At 35.7% G+C, this 23102-nt stretch overlaps 1 protein-coding gene and 1 pseudogene across 1 annotated transcript in view; one reads left to right on the forward strand and one right to left on the reverse strand.

Moving 5' to 3' along the window:
* Window positions 1-23102, forward strand: part of LOC150075024 (uncharacterized) — a 131910-nt gene that overhangs the window by 55054 nt on the left and 53754 nt on the right. Inside the window, exon 2 of the mRNA XM_090389049.1 lies at window positions 6345-6387. Coding sequence (XP_090245175.1) covers window positions 6345-6387 — 43 coding nt within the window. The remainder of the gene's footprint in view (window positions 1-6344; window positions 6388-23102) is intronic.
* Window positions 7364-9218, reverse strand: LOC150075025 (uncharacterized; annotated as a pseudogene).

The raw sequence follows: 23102 nt of genomic DNA on the forward strand, positions 1-23102 counted from the left end.
AAAACAATTTGTACTTTCCGGTTTATTGGGCTTTTCTGTTATGTTTGTTTGTTATTTGGTTTTTAGGAGCATTAGCAACTAAGGCCATATTGCTCCGGGAATATGCGGTGGTCATTCCCTGACCTTTCCGCATCCTCCGTTTTGGTGGTGACGGGCTCAAACCGCTTTTCTGTTAGTGCATCTAATTATAAATGGGTAGTAAAATGCGGTGGTCATTCCCTGACCTTTCCGCATCCTCCGTTTTGGTGGTGACGGGCTCAAACCGCTTTTCTGTTAGTGCATCTAATTATAAATGGGTAGTAAAATCGATCTTATTGCATTTGCGATAATACTGATAACTGCAGTTGTGTGGGTTTTTACGTTACAGTATTATGGTGAAATGTGTTCCCCATCACTGAAATCTTCATTCATATAAAAAACAAATTTTCAGAAACTTCTCTTCATTCCAATTTACTTATTACAATAATGAAGGGAAAGCAACCAACGAAAACTGCAAGTGGTGGTAGTGCCAGGAAATGAAACAAAATTCATTTAGACAGAGTTTGTCACCTATTGCAAGGGAATTAGGTTTCACTGCTTCAACAGTGAATACTATTTTGTAGGGCAGTGTGTGTGTATAAAAGAATGTCAAAGGATCAACACACTTACGATCAACAGTGATCACAAAACAGCGTTCAGGTGCTATATCGAAGATGGAACAGCTGTTAATAATATGGATGGAAAATCAATTCAGAAGTGAATGCCTCTGAGTCTAATGACCATTTAAGCAAAAGCAACGAGTGGTTTAATAGGTTCAAGCATCGTGCTGAGTTTCCACAAAGTATGCGGTGAAGTCTCCAGTGCCGATGCTGCAGCTGCAGAGAAATTTTGTGATGTGTTGGAAAGAATTATTGATGAAGGCAGCAAATTTCACCAAAGATTCAATGCAGCAAATTTTTAATGTTGACTAGACTGCTGTGTATTGGAAAAAAATGCCAGATCTTAAAGGACAGTGTGCCAAAGAGGAAAATACAATGCCAGGATTCAAGGATTGGTTTAAATGCTGCTTTGTTCCCGAGGTTGAAAAATATTGTAAAGACAGCGATGTTCCTTTCACGATTTTTATTCTATGAGGTAATGTTCCTGGATATCCTATGCATGTAGATGATTTCAATTAGAATGTGAGAGTCATATTTCTACCGCCAAACACGACTTCATTCAACCAACCTATGGGTTAGGGTGTTATTTCGAATTTAAAAGCATACTATTTACGCACAACATTTGCTCAAGCATTGTCTGCAGTAGATGATGAGAAAAATTTTACGTTGAGAGACTTTTGGAAATCTTACAATATTTACCATGCCATCTTAAACATTAATAAGGCCTGGGTGGAAATTACTAAAAGTTGTTTAAATGGTGCATGGAAGAAAAATATGCCCACGGCATGTAAAAGGCTACGAAGGATTTAAAAAAGACGAATCATATGAAGAGGTTACAGATAAGATCGTAAAGGTTGCAGAGCTACTTCAGTTGGAGGTTGATGCCAAAGACATGTAGGAGTTAATAGAGGAAGAAGAGAAGTAATTATCTAACGAATAACATATTGACTTGCAGGTGTGCAATAGTGAAAGAAGAAAATGCTGACGAAGTCAAGATGAACCAAATGAGCAGCTGAAACGCTTCATTGGCAGAGAGATGGCAATGGCATTTTGTGAAATTGCATCAGCAATGGCAAGATTTGAGAAGATGGATCCTGACAGCAAACTATTCTTAAAAGTTAAGAGAGGGGTGAATGATATGCTTGCTTACTACAAAGAAATCTACAATGAAAAGAAAAAAGCTACCATCCAGTCATCCATTAATATGTTCTTTCGTAAGGTTGAGCGGCCGACCCCTTCTAAATCTCCACATCCCTCAACCTCTGCAGCAGCGTACTTATCAGCTGAAGACGTCAATTCTGGCAACGATGCTCAAGAGGTAAAACTTACTGACATTATGCCTGTTTCCTCTCTTTTTTTGTAATTTTATAATTTTGAAATTTTTTTAAATTGCACACTTTGTAATTTTTTCTGCGTGTGAGATAAAAAATTGAATAAATACAATAAATAATTCTATTTATATGTTAGTCAGACATTTATTTTTTGATTCAATCAATTCAGCGAGCATAGTTGCAAATGCTGTACAAGCATGGGGTAAAATCTGACTTGTATAGCGTTCTGCCGAACCCAACCCTTACGTAAGTCGGAGAGTTCCTGTATGTGATATCAAAATTATTTTTTGCATCCAGTTTCTTTGTGAACGCATCGTAGTATCCAATCAAATTGGTCAGACAAGACGTATTCTGTGTCTGAACTATAACTGCAATCTTGTCTAGGTGATCCTGCAATGCTTCTTTAACCAGTGACTCCATTATTTACCCCAGAACAGGAGTTAAAATAATGAGTCTGTAATTACTCGTGTCACCTTTTGATCCCCCTTTGTGAATTGGCGATACATTTGCACATCTCCAGTCCATTGAGAACTCCCCTGAGTTCGAGGATGCTCTCATAATCATGGCTAAGGGTTTGCTTATTTTGTTTGTTGCCTCCTTTAATATAACTCCATAAATCCTATCCACCCCAGGTGCTTTCAACAGTTTTTCCTCCACTTTGCTTTCAGTTATTACAAAATTATTTAGCTCCCTGTTAGAGTTTGATAAGCTTCTGACCTTCACTTCCCTACAGAACTCACGTGAATGTAGGTGCAAAATACTCATTCAGTTTGTCAGCTACCTGGACAGAATCATCAATAATCGATCCATTGATATCAAGTGGACCAATCTGCTTCATCCCTTTCCTTGTAGAGTTTATATAAGTAAAGAAGACTTTGCCATTTTTCTTTGCATCCTTTGCGAAAGATTTCTCGTAATCTGCCATCGCCCGCCAAACCTCCTTTGTGACTTCATTACAGACTAGCTTATATCTACCATAGGCTCCTGATAATTTATATGCGTCCCATGCATTTTACTTCTTTGCCACGAGTCTCATTAGTTCATCTGACATCCGTTTAGGCCTAAACCTTGAACAGTATTTCTTAATTGGTATGAAGAGCCTAGTAGGTTACAAGTTTAATTGCTTGAATTCTTCTATTTAGAATCACCAGTTGGTTCCATTGTATAGAATTTAAAAAATGTCTGAGACCACTGTAGCCACCTTTATGAAAGCAAAAACCCTTCCTTTACACCTGATGGCAGTTACAACTTTAACTAAATCCCACATTACACTGTGATCACTGCCACCTAGTGGTTCTTTTATCTGCAGATTATTAATGCATGAATAATTACTGCTGATAATCAGATCAAGACTGTTACTCCCTCTGAACATGCTGTTGTAGAAAACAAACATCCAATAAATCCACAAAAGTGTTGCGAGTGACTCAACCTCAAGTTCTAGTCTATATCTGCAGAGTTAAAATCCCCTTTATAAAAAAATTTCAAATACCAGTCCAATCTATTTCTCTGTATAGTTCATTGTACAGGCACTCCTCGGCTTACATAATACTTCTTACGGAAATCCGTCTTTATTGTTTTTGTCGGACGGTGCAAACTTAAAAAAATTGTGGAAATGTATTTTGCATCCCATAGGAATAAATGGAGGCATTGTGAAAAAATAATGTGAACCCAATAACCCATTGTTTTTTTTTTTGGTAAGTCATAAGTCATTTTTTTGTTTGGTAAGACGTCAGAAATTGAAATTTTCGCTATATAACTAAGCTATTTATCTCTCTAAAAGTTCATTTTTATAATGGAAATTACACTTCACTTTCATTGTTATTATATGTTCCGTTATAAAAGATCAATTTTGAATGTCCTTGTGATATTTTTCTAAAACACATTTTCGGAGGTCACTACCAAAAACAATAAAAACAATTTGCACTTTCCGGTTTATTGGGCTTTTCTGTTATCATAATCTATTATAAACGGGTAGTGAAGTTGATCTTGTTGCATTTTCAATATTACTGATAACTGGAATTGTGTGGGTTTTTATGTTACGGTATTATGGTGAAATGAGTTCCCCCTTCACTGAATTATTCAATCATATAAAAAACATAAATTTTCAGAATCCTTCTCTTCATTCCTATTTACTTATTACAATGGTGAAAGGAAAGGGACCAACAGAAAGTGAAAGTGCCAGAAGTGCTAGGTAACAAAACAGAATTGATTTTGAAATGAAGATGATTAAGAAGTACAAAGCAGGACAAAGTCTGTCATCTATTGCACAGGAATTAGGTCTCGCTGCTTCAACAGTGAATGCCATTTTAAAGGACAGTGCATATAAAAGAACATGTTAAAGGATCAATGCATTTAAGATCAACAGTGTTCAGATGCTATATCGAAGAGGGAAAAGCTATTAATAATATGGATGGAAAATCAGATCAGAAGCGAATGCCCCTGAGTCTAATGGCCATTCAAGCAAAAGCAAGAAGTATTTATGAAGACATTAAGGATAAGTATGGCAAATTCCAAGCCAAGTTCATGACAAGCAATGGGTGGTTTAATAGGTTCAAGCAGAGCACTGGTTTCCAAAATATTAAAGTATGCGGTTTAGTCGCCAGTGTCGAATCTGCAGCTGCAGCGAAATTTTGTGATGTGTTTGAAAAATCCCTTTCTAAATCTCCACAGCCCTCAACTTCTGCAGCGGCGTGTTTATCAGCTGGAGAGTTAATTCTTGCAACGATGCTTGAAAGATAAAACTTGCTGATGTTATGCCTGTCTCCACTCTCTTTTTTTAATTTTGTAATTTTGTACACTTTTGCAATTTTTCCTGCACATGAGATAAAAAAAAAAAAATTGAATAAATAATTGTTACATGTTCGTCGAACATTTTTTTTTCTACTTCAATTAAATTCAGCTTGCATAGTTATGAGTGCTGCATAAGCATTTAGGAAAATTCCGACTTACATAGAGATCTGCGGAACGCAACCCTTACGTAAGTCGGGGAGTGGCTGTACTCATCAGAGTCCTTTGGCCTATAACACACTCCCACTGTCAAATTTGCTTTTCCAGTGCTTATGTCACACCAAACTGGATGCATTTCCGTAGATTTTGTTTCTTAACTGACAACATAATCTCTCCTTCCTTTCTATTCTGTTTATCTTTTCTGTACACATTGTACTCTCCAAATTCCAATTCTGCATTCCATGTATCTGTGACACCATGTTTCTGATATCCCAACAATATCTGCCTTTGATGTTTTGACCACCACCCCAAATTCATCAAATTTATTTACTATACTCCTAGCATTGGTGTACATGCAACTATACTTGTACCTGTTCTTACTCTTAGTTACCCCAACACAGCCCATTATTTACTTGTTCCGTGTCTGCCAGCAGTCCTTGAAATTCCAATCACCTTGCTTTCCACGTTGCTGCTTATTCCAGTAGAAGCAGTGCGAGAATCACTTTCACTTCTGCTTGTGGCTGCTGTGAATCCCCGAAGCTAGCAGTTTTCTAACCCTCCTAATACTGCCTCGATCGATCAGCAAATATTCTTGCACCCTTTCTATTTAAGTGTGTCCCATCCCTTTAGAAACAGTCTGTCCTGTTAACAAGCACAGACCACACTGAGAAAAATTCAACCCCACGGGCCTTGATCAATCTCTCCAGTTCCAAATTGAATGACCGGACTCTCATGATATACTCTCTGCTACTGAGTTTGGGCAGAATTGCAGACACTTTCATTAACCCTAACTCTTGTCTTTTTTCCGACATTGACCCGTGTCTGTTAAATAATTCCGCAGATCTCCTACTCTTAATGTTATTAGTGCCAACATGTAAATCACCCTTTGTGCCCTTAAGATTATATTTGCTCTGCAATGTCATGAAGTTTTGCCCCTGGCAGACATACCCTGGTCCTATTCCACCTATCCTTTTTGCACAATATATTTCCAGTCTCTCTGACAATAGTCACCTACAATAACTAGCTCCTGTAGGACCAGTGCATTCTGTCTTGAAGATTGCCGTTGTGTTGCATGATGCACAAGAGTGAGCTCTGACGAGTTGAGCAGCTTAAAATTGTTCTTTGCACTTCAAAATAGTTCATTAGTATTTTTTAAATTAGTATTCATTAGTATTTTTAGAAATGCAATCTCTTCATTTCTTTAACCTGATCACATTAGTTTTGCATAATAATGCAATTGTTCTTAATTGTTTTAGTAATCTATGTTTAAAGGACTAAAGTATACATATTAATGATGCTGAGAGAGAGAGAGAGAGAGAGAAGAAAAAAAGCATTTTTCTTCCTGTATGTAAAGTTACAACTTAATATCAGTTTATTCCTTTTATTATTATCACATCTTATTTTTTTTTTTTTTTTTTTGTCATTTCAGAGAGAACTTTCCCTATTTTAAAACGGCACCTAATGGCTGGAAGGTAAGTTTAATATGCCAGTTGAAAATTGAGTAAATTTCAGTTCATAAAATTAGGCTTTATTAATATTATTGCAACACATCGGTAAATCATGCTTTTATTTTTTATTTCCACTCTGTTACAGCATCATAGAAAATGAATTAACACTGAAATTGCAACAAAATAAGCATTACTGGATGACTTAATGTGTCCTAATTAATATTAATTTGTTGCTTGTTTATTATTATTGAACATCTTAATGCATAACTTAATCCATTGAACATCTTAATCCATAACCATGCAAAGAATTATTACTCCTGTAGGGGTTTTAGTGACCAATGTGCATGCAGTTTTCAAAATCAGCAAGAAATAATTCAGAAATATTAACATTTTTGATGCCACCTTTATTTTCAATCTTTTATGAACTCAACTAGTGACATAGTGTTTGGGTTGGGGTATTGCCACCGTGACAGTGATGCCTGATTACTGCATAATCAGGCATTATTAGTTTGATGTCATTATAAGTGGGCCATAAGAAGTACATAAAGCTACATCATTGCACAAGAACTGCGAAAGGCGAAATCTACTTTATTTTCTGTGCATAATGGAAAGATAATATATGTTGCAAGGGACAATATGAAAAAATAAATGAATAACTGAGATGAATAAATAAAAAATATCAGTTTTGATACTTAAGTGTGATAATTTTTATTAATCATAACATTCTGAAAAAATGAAGGCAACACATTTTATAGTTAACTGTTTTATTACATTTTGAGTGTTTTACATGTAATTTGTAATCCAACTAATATATACATTTATTCTTTAAATCTAATAATTTGATTATATAATTGAATAGAAATTATTTTACTTTTCAATTTAGCTCATTTTCAATGTTTGAAGTTTACATTTGTGTTGCTGATGTTTAATACATCAGTTTTCTTGTTACAGTAATTGTTTAGCAAAATATTGATAATGGTATTAATTAGAAAATTTAAAATTATTTCTCTGAAATACTTTTTCTGTTAATTGAAATATTATCACTTACAATTGCTACAACATTATAACCAATTTTCTTCAAGCCCGCAATAATTTTTTTCAAAACTGAATTTTTCTGCAGTAATTTTTTTCACGGATAAAATATGAACGACATTTTTGTAATTTGACAATAAGCTTTGAATCATAAATACATATACACTTGTAGCTGCATCAGTACTATCAAAAGAATTTCCCAGTACCTTTTGTAATCAATATTTTCAGGTGAATTTCATCGATCGTTAAACTAATTTTGTTGTTCTGAAGAATTTGAAAAAGCTAATTTCTGTGTAGCATACATCAGAAAATGATTCTCTTGCTGATCATTTATAATTTTTGGGTTTAGAGAAGAGCAGAGCCTGCAATTAGTACTTGGATAAGGAAGAAGTAGGAATGCAGAATGCTGTAGAAATTTGTAGGCATGTGGAGATATCGAAAACACCAAAGATGAAAATATTAATACGTCGATGGAGTATCTGTATGCATTCTTTTAACAGTGTAACAAATGTAATTGTTCGCATATGAATTTAAACACTGATACTCTCTCACTATTAATGTTTCCCGCAATTGAATTCAGTAAATTACAAGCAGCATTTAAAACAAAAGAAATATTATTAGCATCACTGCTGTTGGCAATTACTGGTATCTGTTCTAAGATATCAGTAATCTGATTGAAACTATTCACCTTCATAGGAAATTCCATTTACTTTGACTTTCCTAAATTACGAATTTCAGCGCTCTGTACAAATACCGACAACATCAGATCTTCACTAATCATGACTGAATAGGCAATGGATGGTGCTGGCTGAAATATTAAATATAAAAACACAATACAAGTTATTTTTTGAAATAACTTGCCAGCATTCAGGTGCTGTATGTCTATTCAGGCACTCTACTAGTTGTGGAACCATAAGAAATTCTTGAGCTTTTTCATAATCATATTTACTCTTAATACTATTTTCCAGGGCTTTCTCAAAGTTTTTTTCTTCTAATCTTCGCGTCTTCTTTTCGGGACTGTCTCTTGTAAATGCCTGTAATGACAAATAGCTTGGACAGTTCGGAAAATGTGATGGAACAGCTCCGTGAATTGATTTTGGATGCTTGAAATCTATGGGGATTCTCCTTTTTTTCGCCATCAAATTTAGATGTGTCTAACTATCTGGGATGGCTTGAAATGAATCTCACACACATCTGTAACAATTTGAAATATATAAATAAAATGTTATGATCTCTTTTGAATTTCACTTTACTTGTTATTAGCAAATCAGTCTTAGACAATTGTTATTAGCTTTTACAACTAAGGATACCTCAGTCCGTGTACACATAGTTTATCGAAGATTGCATATAATTACATTTTGTGTATTTATCTACACTAAAAGTTTCAATAAATAAAATTAATATTACGTATTCTACAAATATTGAGATTTTTTGATTTTTTAAACAAGCATGCATGCACTTTTCTTCAGTGTATCCAGTACATGAAAGGAATATTTTATATATAAATGAAACCACAAAAGCTGAAATTCTGACAAAATTTACTTCTGTATTCTGACAAGAATATATCTGCTTCATATTCTTATATGTTATCGTTTCATTATTGTTAAAATACTCCTATTTAAGATAACTGCTATTAGCGTACCACAAAGTTATTCCGGCAAGCTTACCTTTGAATGTTCAGATGGCACAAAGTCTTTCCTTGGTATAGCTTTCAACCATTTATTAGTTAAAACAGTATCCTTCAATGGAAATCCAAAGACCTGTGCTTTCGGACTACCTTTATAATTTCCACAGCATCCAGGAACACAACGTTTTCCAGGCATTATTAAAAATTTCAAAGCACTTTTATGAGATGAAATAACACAAGACATGTACAACACAAGGGGTATCGAAGGGTGACACTGGTAATTACAGACCAGTTAGTTTAACTTCTGTTCCAGGTAAAATAATGGAGCCACTGGTTAAAGATGCATTGCAGGATCATCTAGACTGCAGCAATAATTCACACACAGCATGGGTTTGTTAAGGGAAAGTGTTGTCTGACAAATTTGATAGGATATTATGATGTGGTTACAAAGGAACTGGATGCAAAAAAATAATTTTGATATCATATGCTTGGATTTCAGGAAAGCTTTTGACATTGTTGTGCATGGAAGACTACTGTACAAATTGGAGCAGAATGGTATTAAGGATAAGTTGCTACAATGGATAAAAGGATGGTTGAGTGGGAGAAGACAGAGGGTGGTAATCAATGGGTGCTGCTCTTCGTGGACTAATGTTATTAGTGGAGTCCCACAGGGTTTGGTGTTGGGTACACTGTTGTTTTGTATATTTATCAGTGATATTGAAGAAGGTATATCAGGCTTAGTATCGAAGTTTGCAGATGACACGAAGGTTGGCAGGGTTGTTAATGACAGTAATGGCAGTGTGTTACTGCAACAGGATTTAGAAAATTTGGGCAGATGGGCTGAGAAGTGGCAACTGAAGTTTAACATTGAAAAATGCAAAGTACTGCATATGGGTAGAAGTAACCCCAGAGAAACGTACCAACTGTGTGGTACTACACTTAAGGTGGTAGAAAATTAAAAAGATCTGAGAGTAATTGTGCAGTCAGATATGAAGTTTTCTGAGCAATGCAGACAAGCTGCCAGGGCAGGTCATGGGGTGTTGTCAATAATATACAGGAATTTTGCTAACAGGGAAAAGGAGATGATTGTCCCTCTGTATAAGGCAATGGTTAGGCCACGCCTTGAGTACTGCGTGAAGGTCTGGAGGCCTCATTTTAGGAAGGATGTAGATTTGATTTCAACGTGTACAGAGAAGGGCAACAAGATTGGTGAGGGGAGTGAAGGGATCCTCTTACCAGGAGAGGTTTAAGTTCTGCAAATTGCAGCTGCTGGAGACTAGGCACCTGTGAGGTGATCTGATTGAAGTGTATAAGGCCTTGAATGGGTTTAGCCCGCTGAATTCTGATGGGATTCTTCCACTTGTTCAGATTACGAAGCTAAGGGGACATAAATTGAAATTGAGGAAGGACAGATGTAAAATAGATGTGCCGAAATTTGCCTTTAGCCAGCGGGTGGTTAATTGCTGGAACAACTTCCATCTGTCATTGTGGAAGTTGATAGATTAAATAAAATTTAAGGAGGAACTGGACAAACATTTAGAGGGGGATTGTTTTGTAATTTTTTTTTTGACTGATGCTGCATAAGCTCATACACTTGCTTTCTTGCATCACATGCCACTACTACTACTATTCCCCTTGCCCTTGTATAAAAGTTAGGAACCGTGATTCACTTATATAACTGATATTGTTGAGTTAACTACTCTTCCTAACTTTTATACAAGGGCATAAAGGGGCAAATAGTACTTCTTTCATATTTCACTTTTAACAAGAAAATTTAAAAGGGTCGGGGAGTAGTATTTCTCCCGTATACTATTCTATAAAATTCATTAACTGTGATTTCCTTACATAACTAATTGTAAGTGAGGTATGAAATGTAATATTAAGCAAGTCCCTGATTCCAGACATTCTGCTGAATGCATAGTTATCTCCTATGGCATTTGGATAACATATTTCAAAGTGTTCAGCAGCTGATATAAGTAACTACCGACTGGAAATATTTGAACAATCAATTGAAGAAACAAAACAAAGCCCTAATGACCAACAAGACATGATTTGTTTCAGGAATATACACAGTTCACAGGTGGGCAGCATAAATAACATTGTATATTGTAATAGCGAATAAGAGTGTGTAACTGAGTGATTGAGTGACACATGGGAGTCAGTGATAAACTGATTCACTTGTGGGCATAACAGACATAGTATTAGTAGTGGTAAATGATGCAAGAAAGCAAACTTATAAAGCATCAGCCAAAAATAAAGAAACAAAAAACCCCTTCCTATATCACACCCTTCCCTTTCAGCAGTTTGTCTAGTTCTTCCTTGAATTTATTCAGATTGCCCACTTCCACACCAGATGGAAGTTTGTTCCAATGATTAACACCTGCTGGCTGAATACGGACTTCCGTATCTATCCTGCATCCATCCTTTTTCGATTTGAATTTATGCCCATCATGTGTAGTCTGAGCAAGAGGCAGAACGCCATCAGCATTTGCTTGCCCAATAAATTCAAAGCCTTAAACGAATCACCTTGCAGGTGCCTAGTCTCAAGATGCTGAAATTTGCAGAACTGAATCCTTTCTTCATAAGAGCACTCTTTTGTGCCCTTCACCAATCTTGTTACCCTTCTCTGCACTCATTTGAGCAGATCTGTATCTTTTCTAAAATGAAGCCTCCAGACCTGTATGCAGTACTCAAGATGTGGCCTAACTATTGTCTTATGCAGTAGGATAATAACTTCCTTATCTCTGCTAGCAGAGTTCTTGTATATCATTGATAAAACTCCATGAGCTGGCCTGGTAACCTGTCTACACTGTTCAGAGAACTTCATATCTGACTGCACAATACTTCAAAGTTTTTTCATTTTCCATTAACCCTGAGTGTAGTACCACACAGACCTTGTATTCGTCAATGTTAAACTTCAACTGCCATTTCTCAGCCCATCTGCTTAATTTTCTAGATCTTTTTGCAGTAACTTACTTTGATTACTCTCATTTAACTACCCAGTCAACCTTTGTATCATCTGCAAACTTAGACATTGAGCCTGGTATACCTTCATCAATATCATTAATAAATATAGAAAACAGCAATGGGCTTAGCACTGAACTGTGTGGAATAACATTAGTCCACAAAGAGTAGTGTTCATTAAAAACCATACTCTGTCTTCTCCCACTCAACCATCCCGTTATCCAAAGCAGTAACTTGCCACGCTACTCCAATTTGTATAACATTCTTTTATGTGCAACAGTATTGAAAGCTTTCCTGAAATCCATATATAAGGTATCAAATTTATTTTTTGTATCCAGTTACCTTTTATTGAGTAACTTATGGAAGATGATATATACCGTTGTTTGTTTGTTATTTGGATTTTAGGAGCATTAGCAACTAAGGCCATATTGCTCTGGGATATGCGGTGGTCATTCCCTGACCTTTCCGCATCCTCCGTATTTGGTGGTGACAGGCTCGAATCCCGGTCTAATCAAGAAGCGTGTGCTACGCACTGCTGCTCCTTCCCACCTGGCTACGGATATATACCATCTTCCATAAGTTAGTGGTACTCTGAATGAATTGAGCATTGAATGCAATCCTAATGAATAGCATGAATGGTTTTAGGTTTCTACTGTGGAAGTTATTCGAAGCAGGAACTAAAATTACAGTACAGTCAGTCCTCGTATAACACGTGTTTACACTACATGAATTTGATCATATACGGAATTTATAAATAGGGGAACGATATCTTATATAACACGAACCGAATTCGCTTATGCATGATTCGCCTTTGTGTTTACAAGAAATGGCAGTCGAACGCAGAATCACTCCAACCGAACGCAACACGATAGGAATGAAGAGAAGATTCTGAAAATGTATTTATGTTTTTTATATCAGTGAAGGGAAAACACATTTCACCATAATAATGTAAAAACCCACACAATTCCAGCTATCGATATTATCGCAAATGCAATTAGATCGAGCTTACTACCAGTTTATAACAGATTCCACTAGCAGAAATGCAATTGGAAATTGTTTTTATTGTTTTATGGTAGTAATCCCTAGAAATGTGCTTTAGTAAAATGTGAGGTGTTAATAGTGTATCTCTGCCTTAAGGTGTTGTTTATTCAGTTGCTACACACGCGCAGCTTTGTTTATGTGTATCAAGCGTGCCTTCTCATTTTGTTTATATGTATCAAGCGTGCCTTCTCATTTTGTAATTGTGCTTTATTCCCTAAAAATGAATGAAATACTTAAAAGGTGTGAAAAGGAAGCGTCCTGGTGAAGACACTACAGATTCGGAGAGAAAAGGAAAAGCAATATCGATAAACAGAGGTGGACTGGGACAAAAAATCTTACCCGGGAAATTTGTAGTGGCCTCATACTAGCGTTTATGGCCAAAATCACACCGGCCTCTGACCCACCGTGGTTTCCCTGGTAAGGCTTATGACCAGTCCACCACTGTCGATAGAGAACAAATATGAAATTGTAAAACGCTTTGAGCGAAATGAAAGACCATGTGATATTGCACATGCTACAGGCCTAAACGAGGCAATGCCGAGAATTAGAAAGAATGCAAAGAAAATATAAAATTTCATAGCAGGAACAACTCGAAGTGTAATTAAAATCCATTATTATTATTAGCTATATGGTGCAAGGAAGCCTGAGGCTTATGCTGCACCAGCCAAAAAAAAAAAATTCCTGAGTTACCCTGAGAGGGAGAGGGGGGGGAGGGAATCGCCAAGAAAGAGAAGAATGATGATATCCAGCTCAGGACCTGGGTGTGCCAAGCCCATACTCACCAGATGTGAGCCCCTGGGGTTCATTAGATCAAGACACAAAGAGTTGGAAGGGATGGAACGGCTGTCATCTGTTTGGATAGAAAATCAAACAAAAAACAAGTTTGCTTACGATAGAAGCAAAAGCATTAGCAATATTTTATTATGTAATAGTCGTAATAAAATACTTATGTATTTTATTACGATTATTTATTGTGTTTGGTAATGTTTTGGTTACAAATGTGAGTTCAATCTTGGGTGGTCGGCACCTTACCCTACTTTTCCCATAGGGCCTGTTGTTTATATTGCACGATTTTGCATTGCACGAGGGTTTCTAGGAACACAACTATCGTGCTACACGAGGACTGACTGTATAATTGAAAATGTCAAAATGCTTTCAAAATATAAAGTTATGGAAGGCAGTATGTGTTTCTGTAAAGTTATTAGTAATCTTTTGAACAAACTGGACATTGAATGCAATCCTAGTGAATGGCATATATTTATTGATATCTTAAATGTAAAAGCAATTTTTCTATACATTGGAAATGCATTTCCATCAGTTCCTCTAATTCATGATACTTTCTTAAAAGAAACATGTGAATGTATGTCCAAGATCCTGATTGCAATAAAGTGCCATGACTTTGCTTGAAATGTGGTGAACTTACGGTAATTGGAATATTCCCGATTGAGAGTAATCAGGAGGTTTCACAAAATACTGCTATTTTCTATGTTTGTGGGAAAGTCACAAACAGAAAAATATTGTGTAGAAGTGGGGAAAGAGGGGGGGATTTTTACCAGGGAGAAGTAATATAAAACTTGTTCCACTATTTGAATCAAAAAAGATTCTTATTTCCACCTTTACATATAAAGTTTGGATTCAAGAAGAATTTTGTCAAGGATCTTGATAAAAAAAAAAGGAAGTCAGTTATGCTACTTAAGCGAAGTATTTCTCAATTTAATAGATAAAAAATTGAAAGAAGAAATTTTGATTGGGTTACAAACAAAGCAGAGATGATTTATTAGAAACAAAGCTGCATGATACTGAACTAGAAGCTGGGCAGTCATTTAAAGCAGCTGTACATGAATTCTTGGAAGAAAGGAAGAAGATAATTATGAATCTGGTGTTAATTTTACTGTAATGTTATAAAGATATCATAAGTTGTCACTGAGATGCTGCCACGATGTGAGATTATTTCTGATTTCTTAAGCAGGAAAGCAAAATGGACTTTAAGGAAAAACTGTCTGAGTGGCAATCTTTCTTAGGAAATAGATTCTGTGTGGTACATTGTTTCATTGAAATATTTTAAAATGAAATACTCATTTTTAAGATACTATATGTATTGTATGATATTTTAAATTGGTTATTCGTTAAGTTTCTTAAATTTCATTATATCTTTCAATGCCGATGTTGATAGAGACAGTTTTGATATTTTTAGTAGATTCTAAAAAACTTTTGCTCCAGAAGTACAGTTTTTGTTGTTATTGTTGACCAATTTAGCCTGTGTATTTGAATGTAAAATTTTTACATTCAAATTCAGTCTATTTCTGCTACCTGTAGAAACAAAAAGAAAACTTAAGGTAGCACCTTGGCATCCATGGCTTCATTGGGGAAGACTTCAGTCAGTGTGAGTGTGTGGAATATGCTTGCAGTACAACCAGAAGCGCTCTGTTTACAGCAAGCCACACAGTGCATCTGGGCAGGAGAAAAGAGAGGACAATTGAAACTTCCTGCTACTTTGTGAATAGAGGGCTGTAGTTTGACAGTTTCTGGCTGTTGCTGTCTGAAGTTGGGTTACAGCAGAGATGCCAAACTTTTATACCATCCCCTTTAAAATATTTTAGAAAATCATATACCCATTTCTCCTCATCTAGAAAAAGTGAAAAAAAAAAACAGATTTGGCACAGTTGACATAAAATTGTGCTGTTCATTTATATACTTTCATAAGTTAGTATAAGCTTCAATATATCTGATCTCAAAGATTGAAATAAAATACGCTTCATACCTGTATTCAGTGCTTTTTTTGAGACTGTGGCATACCAGCTCCTTTATTAACAGTGATGTGTGACATTTGGATGTAGTACACTTTGAAATTTGTAATATTCTGTAAATTTTTTTCACGTTTACTTGCTATTCAAAGAAGCTTAAAGTTATTTAACTAAATTTGAATTTTTTGCTGGCTATTGTTAAGATATTTTCTATATAAAACTTTATAGCCATTTTTAGAATTCTAAATTACTCAGTCGGACCTCTGTTTAACGAACTCCTTTTATAGCGAATTTTTTTTTGAATTTCCATCGGACGTTACATTTTAAAACACAGTAGTTTCCATTGAGCGAAGAAAATTTTCATATAACAAATGGATTAGGACAGACTTAACTCAGTATGCACTTGTTCACATTTCTTGCCTTTAGGCAATTAGTGCTGCTGCACGAATTAAGAGAGCTAACGGGATTACCATTGTACAACTTAATGGTACTTGTAAAACCTATCCAACCACCTATTCCACATATAGAGAAGTCGTGCTGGTCAACAGTGAGGAAATCAAGGGGTATTCCCGATGGTCAACCTTCTACTGCAGTGGTGTCCAACCTTTTCCCATACAGGGATCATATTAAAAAAAAAATTCGAAGTTAGATTTCTTTCATGGGCTGCACCGAGTGATTCGAGAAAAATTGTGTTACATTTACCATATCTTTTTACATGTAAAAGTAAAATGGAAAATATTCGAAAATTTTATTAAATACATACACAATTGCATTTACTGAAAAAAAACATTTAATGCAAATTTTTTTGAAAACAAAATTTTAAATGCTGTTTTAGTTCACTTTCCGCACATAGGTTGGACACCACTGTGAATCAACTGTAAGCCCCCTGTTCGAGAATTAGGAGAGAGTGATTTTCTTTTACCCTGACAAATAATCATCTATTGTTTCGCAAAAGTGCATTATCCACATTTTCCCATAAATTTTCCCTATCTCTGTTTACATGGTCACAGTACCTGAATATCCGAATGACACCGACATTTTGGACAGTTTCAAAAAAAAGAAAGAAAAGAAAGAAAGAAAAAAATAAATTCAAATTTAAACAACTAGTGAAAATATCGATAACGAGAGAAGGAAAATGAGGACAACGAAGGTATTAAACCTTCTAAACATGAAATGTTGGCATTTGGTGAAAATGAAATTAGAAAATTGCCAATTAGGTTACAGTTAAATGAAAGAGATGCAATTCGTGGATTTCGGGGTTATCTAATTGGAAAGACAGTTTCACAAGAATTGAAGCATTTGATGAACGCTCTGAGTACGATACCAATTTGTGGATGAGGCCTGTCACAAATGAATCTGATCGCCAGCCCAACCAAAGCTTTATTGATGACAAAAACAATTTCTTCACTACTATTTCTTAAAATTCAAGGCCCACCGGTGACACATTTCGATCCAGCAAATATGTCGATTTGGGGCTGCTTTGGAAACGCCATTCAGCAACAGACACAAACAGAAGAAAAGAAGTCGGCATAGTGTGTCGGATGAGAACTTAATAAAAATTTGGAATATTTTACAAAAACATTATTATGAAATTATTTTTACTTATTTTACTCACATTATACTTATTTTTTTATATATTTGAATAATAAATTTATGCTTAATAAACTGTGTGTTAATATACTTAATTTGTTGTTTTTATTCCAGAAACATTACTACTAAAGTAACAATATCAGGAAAAAAGTTTCTTGAGTACTTTTCATATCCTTTTAATTTTCAATTTTTCCTGATAGCAAAGAATGAGTACTGGCACCTATTTTTTCTTTGTTATATATACTTTCATTGTTATACAGTCCATTCTGGTTATTTGGGACACATCGGGACTAGTGCATTTTGGCCCGATTAAGCGGCTGCCCCAATTATCAGAAGTTTCACGTAAATAGTTAAAAATACGATGTACCCCCCCTTTACAATTAGTTCACTGTACAATCAAATCACATTACGACGAACTCGCCATAGTAAAGTACCGTTCACTATACGATGTGTAGTAAGTGCCGGTCATTGTGATCACTTTTACGAATTGAATTTTAATTCTATTAAACAGCGATTCTAATTAGAGAAAATAGGAGGAATATTATCCACAGGCTATAAAAGTAAAGATATATTAAACACAAATTTACCCTTTATTACCTTACCACTTAAAAAAATTAAATGATACGTGAAAATCGGAAGAATATACGTGATAATCAGAATAATTAATATGTACTGTAATATGTACATACTAACTGGTTGACATTTCTGTTCACTGAAATTTTTGGGTGGGAGTTAAAATTTAAAACAGTAAAAAGATAAGCAATCAATAACAAAGAACACGGCACACACAAATTGCAAGTAACAATATGTGCAAGTGAGAATGGAGTAACGAGTTACAAAGCTTTAAAAATAGGAATGAAGAGAATATTCTGAAAATTAATTTTTTTATATGATTGAAGGTTCCATGGAAGTGTAAACACATTTCACCATAAAAAACCACAGAATTCCAGTTGTTGGTATTATCACAAATTCAATAAGATCGAGTTTATGCACTAACAGAAAAGCCCAATAAACAGGTGACTGCTAACTGTTTTTATTGTTTTATGGTTGTGACCTCAAGAATTTCGACTGAACCACGTGGTACCGTCAGAGACAAACGTAGAGTAATCTCCAGTGCTGCGGTATCCTGTCCCGATTAAACGGCATGCTGTTCCAATTAAGCGAAGTAAACCCTGGCTATTTTCTCGATTGATTTCTGTTTTTTAAGATTTGCCCCGATTAACCAGTGGCCCAAATAACCGGAATCCACTGTATATGCATTCATGGCTTCCGTGATTATTACTTTATAGCTATTCCATGATTTTGATGTATTTTCTCCCTTGCTCTGCAATCTGCCTAGTTAGCAGATGCCATGTAGCACCATAAACTGTCTTAGTCCACTTTTCTGAAATTAAAACCTGTGCCTTTACCTTTAACTGCTGTAACATTGTTCTTCATTTTCCAACTAATGACTTCGATTACTATCTGTCTATGGTTCCTGTATTTTAAGCCCTATGATATGTCATCATTCTTCTCTTTCTTGATGATTCCCTTCTACTTCTCTCTCTCTCTCTCTCTCTCTCTCTCTCTCTCTCTCTCTCTCTCTCAGCTGGTGCAGCATAGTCTCAGGCTTCCTTGCATCATATAGCTAATAATAATAATATCATTTGATTATGAGTTATGAAGAGGTCTAGAATATTCTTACCCTTAGTATTTTCTCTAACATTCTAGTACAAATAATAATCATAGTGTTTATTTAAACATTTTGTTCCCCTTGGCAAGTTTTCCTCCCACTTATTGCAATCAATTAGGGGCAGATTGAAGTCGCCCATAATAAGGCATTCATGCTTGCTTGCCCATTGTGTAGAGACTCTTGTCATACTCTTTTAAATCTTCTGGTGTGTAAATTACTTTCATTCTTATTATATCTTTTCTTACAAGTAACTTGCACCACACATTCTATGCTGCTTTTAATAATAAGCATGACCCACCACCCTTTTATCTTTCCTAAATACATTATACATGCTATAATGGACCTTGTCATCACCAATTTCTGGGTGGAATCACATTTCTGTTAGCCCTGTTATCCCACAATTAGTTGTCCTAACCAGGAGTTCAAATACAGCCTTATTGACACCACACACACACACACACACACACACACACACACACACACACACACACACACACACACACACACACACACACACACACAATTGAGAATCAGACCATTTAATACATTTTTAACTTAGAATGAACTTGGGAATAGCTGTACAATTATGACAAAGTTGTGAATTACACCATATATATACACACAGAAAAAATACTTGATGAGAATCAAGTATTTTTTATTATGGGCGACTTGATGAGAATCAAGTCGCCCATAATAAGGCATTCATGCTTGCTTGCCCATTGTGTAGAGACTCTTGTCATACTCTTTTAAATCTTCTGGTGTGTAAATTACTTTCATTCTTATTATATCTTTTCTTACAAGTAACTTGCACCACACATTCTATGCTGCTTTTAATAATAAGCATGACCCACCACCCTTTTATCTTTCCTAAATACATTATACATGCTATAATGGACCTTGTCATCACCAATTTCTGGGTGGAATCACATTTCTGTTAGCCCTGTTATCCCACAATTAGTTGTCCTAACCAGGAGTTCAAATACAGCCTTATTGACACCACACACACACACACACACACACACACACACACACACACACACACACACACACACACACACACACACACACACACACACACACAATTGAGAATCAGACCATTTAATACATTTTTAACTTAGAATGAACTTGGGAATAGCTGTACAATTATGACAAAGTTGTGAATTACACCATATATATACACACAGAAAAAATACTTGATGAGAATCAACTGAGAGCAAGCTGGCTTTAGGACAGGATTCTGAATTGTGGATTAGTGATCCATAATTCAGAATCCTGTCATTTAATATCGCAGCTAATGGAGAAAACAAATGAATATAAAACACAATTATGCCTGCCATTTGTGGATTATGAAAAGGCATTTGACTCTATACAGCATAAAGCAATGTTTCGGGCACTGGAAAGACAGGGCATAGATACCCATATACAGTCTATTCCGGTTATTTGGGTCACCTCGGGACTAGTGTATTTTAGCACAATTAAGCGGCTGCTCCAGTTATCCGAATTTTCACGTAAAAAAGTTAAAAATACAATGGACCCACCGCTTTACAATTGGTTCACTGTACAATGAAATCACGTTACGATGGAGTCACCATAGTAAAGTACCTTTCACTATACGATGTGTAGTAAGGGCTGGTCATTGTGATCACGTTTGTGAATTGAATTTTAATTTTATTAAACAGCGATTCTAATTAGCGAAAATAGGAGGAATATTATCCATAGGCTATAAAAGTAAAGAAATATTAGGCACAAATTTACCCTTTATTACCTTACCATTAAAAAATTAAATGATACATGAAAATCGGAAGAATATATGTACGTGATAATCAGAACAATTAATACGTACTGTAATATGTACTTACTAACTAGTTGACATTTCTGTTCACTGACATTTGTGGATGAGGGTTAAAACAGTAAAAAGATAAGCAATCATTAACAAAGAACACAGCACAACCAAATTTCAAGTAACATGATACGCGCAAGCGAGAACGGAGTAGAAGTGGAAACACATTTCACCATAACAACCCACAGAATTACAGCTTTCGGTATTATCGAAAATTCAATAAGATTGAGTTTACTATCTGTTTATGATAGATTGCACCAACAGAAAAGCCCAATAAACAAGTAACTGCTAATTGTTTTTATTGTTTTATTGTTGTGACCTCCAGAAATCCAACCGAACCACCTGGTACAGTCGGAGACAATCGTAGGGTAATCTCCAGTGTTGCGATCTCCTCCCCCGATTAAACGGCATGTTGTCCCAATTAAGCGAAGTAAACCCTGGCTATTTTCTTGATTGGGTTCTGTTTTTTAAGATTTGCCCCAAATAAACGGCTGCCCCGATTAACCGGTGGCCCAAATAACCAGAATCCACTGTATTATGATTTTGAAGAAAATATATGAGAGCGCTACCTCTTTTTATTAGACTAGACAAAGGCAGTAGGCAAATTAAAATCGAGAAAGGAGTTCGACAAGGAGATACAGTATCTCAGAAGTTGGTTACTGCTGTCCTTGAGAAAGCTTTCAGAAGATCAGACTGGTCGCAGAAAGGAGTCAATGTGAATGGAGAGTACCTAAACCATTTACTACTTGCGGATGACATTGGGTGATTCCATGTCTAGTGGCCTAATTTTGAAGATGGTCCCTGCTCAACCATCTTCAATTTTGTTGAAACTTGGTGTAAATGTTTAAACAGGTTTCCAACAAAGCTGTGCAAAAATTCAGTTCAAAATATAGTATGCTTGAGGCACCAGCACCTTTTTGGTGGAGGTCACTTGTGTTATGCAGAGCAAATCACTAAAAATTTTCAAAGTTTTAAGTGTTACTGTTGCAAAATATTGAGAGGTAGTGCTCTAAAACTTAGTATATTTATTCTTCTCTTGACTTCCAGCCATTTATCATTATTACAACTAATGACTTGTCCCAGATAAGTATATGAATCCACCTTTTAAATTACTGCTCCTTCAGTGATTATATCCCTTTCTGTGGCATACTTGTTCAGCATTATTTTTGTTTTAGTCATATATTCACCTTTAGTCCGAAATTCTTACTAACTCTGCATAACTGATTTAAGATTTTCCTCTAATTCTTTGTGGTCATGGCTTATGATCACAATGGGGTCATTCCATGTCAAGCAGCTTAGGGATTCCTGCTCGACCTGTTTCATTTGAAACCTATTTAAACCTCCACACCAAGTTTCAACAAAATTGAAGATGGTCAAGCAGGAATCCCTAGGCCACTTGACATGGAATGACCCCATTGTGATCATAAGCCATGATCCCAAGGAATTGGAGGAAAATCTTAATCAGTTATGCAGAGTTAGTAAGGATTTCGGACTAAAGGTGAATATATGACTAAAACAAAAGTAATGATGAACAAGTATGTCACAGAAAGGGATATAATCCTTGAAGGAGCAGTAATTGAAAAGGTGGATTCATATACTTATCTGGGACAAGTCATTAGCTGTAATAAAACGGCTGAAAGTCAAGAGAAGAATAAATTTTGGATGGATAGCATTCAGGAAATATAGTCACATACTGAGGAGCAATATCCCAATTTGTCTGAAACATAAAATGATGAACCAATATATACTCCCCACCGTGACTTATGGAAGAGAAGCTGAGAACTACACAGCAAAGAATGGAATGAATTATATTAGGAATCAGACTGTTAGATAAGAAGAGAAACACGTGGATTAGGCAGGACACATATATCGAACACATGATGACAGATGGACTAAGAAAATAACAGAATGGTATCCAAGAAGAAAACCTGGAAGACAACGGCGGAGATGGACAGATGAAATTCACGAGTTCGTGGGTAGTAAATGGATGCCCATTGTACAAAACAGAAGGAACTGGAAAGTTGCTAGAGAGGCCTTCATCCTGCAGTGGATTGAAAATGGTTGATGATATACACACATAATGAACTGAATTAGAATGAACATTGAGATAGCACGAGCGTGGTTATATTGAACAAATAAGAAAGAATTCATCGGGAACAGTGTATTTTAATAGCAAAATTTGTGTTCTGTGAAAGCCCTCTGAAGTCAGGAAAGAACTGGATACACAAA

Source organism: Mastigoproctus giganteus, chromosome 14 (assembly GCF_048544385.1).
Source record: "Mastigoproctus giganteus isolate SK-2022 chromosome 14, ASM4854438v1, whole genome shotgun sequence".
NCBI classification, from domain to species: Eukaryota; Metazoa; Arthropoda; class Arachnida; order Uropygi; family Thelyphonidae; genus Mastigoproctus; species Mastigoproctus giganteus.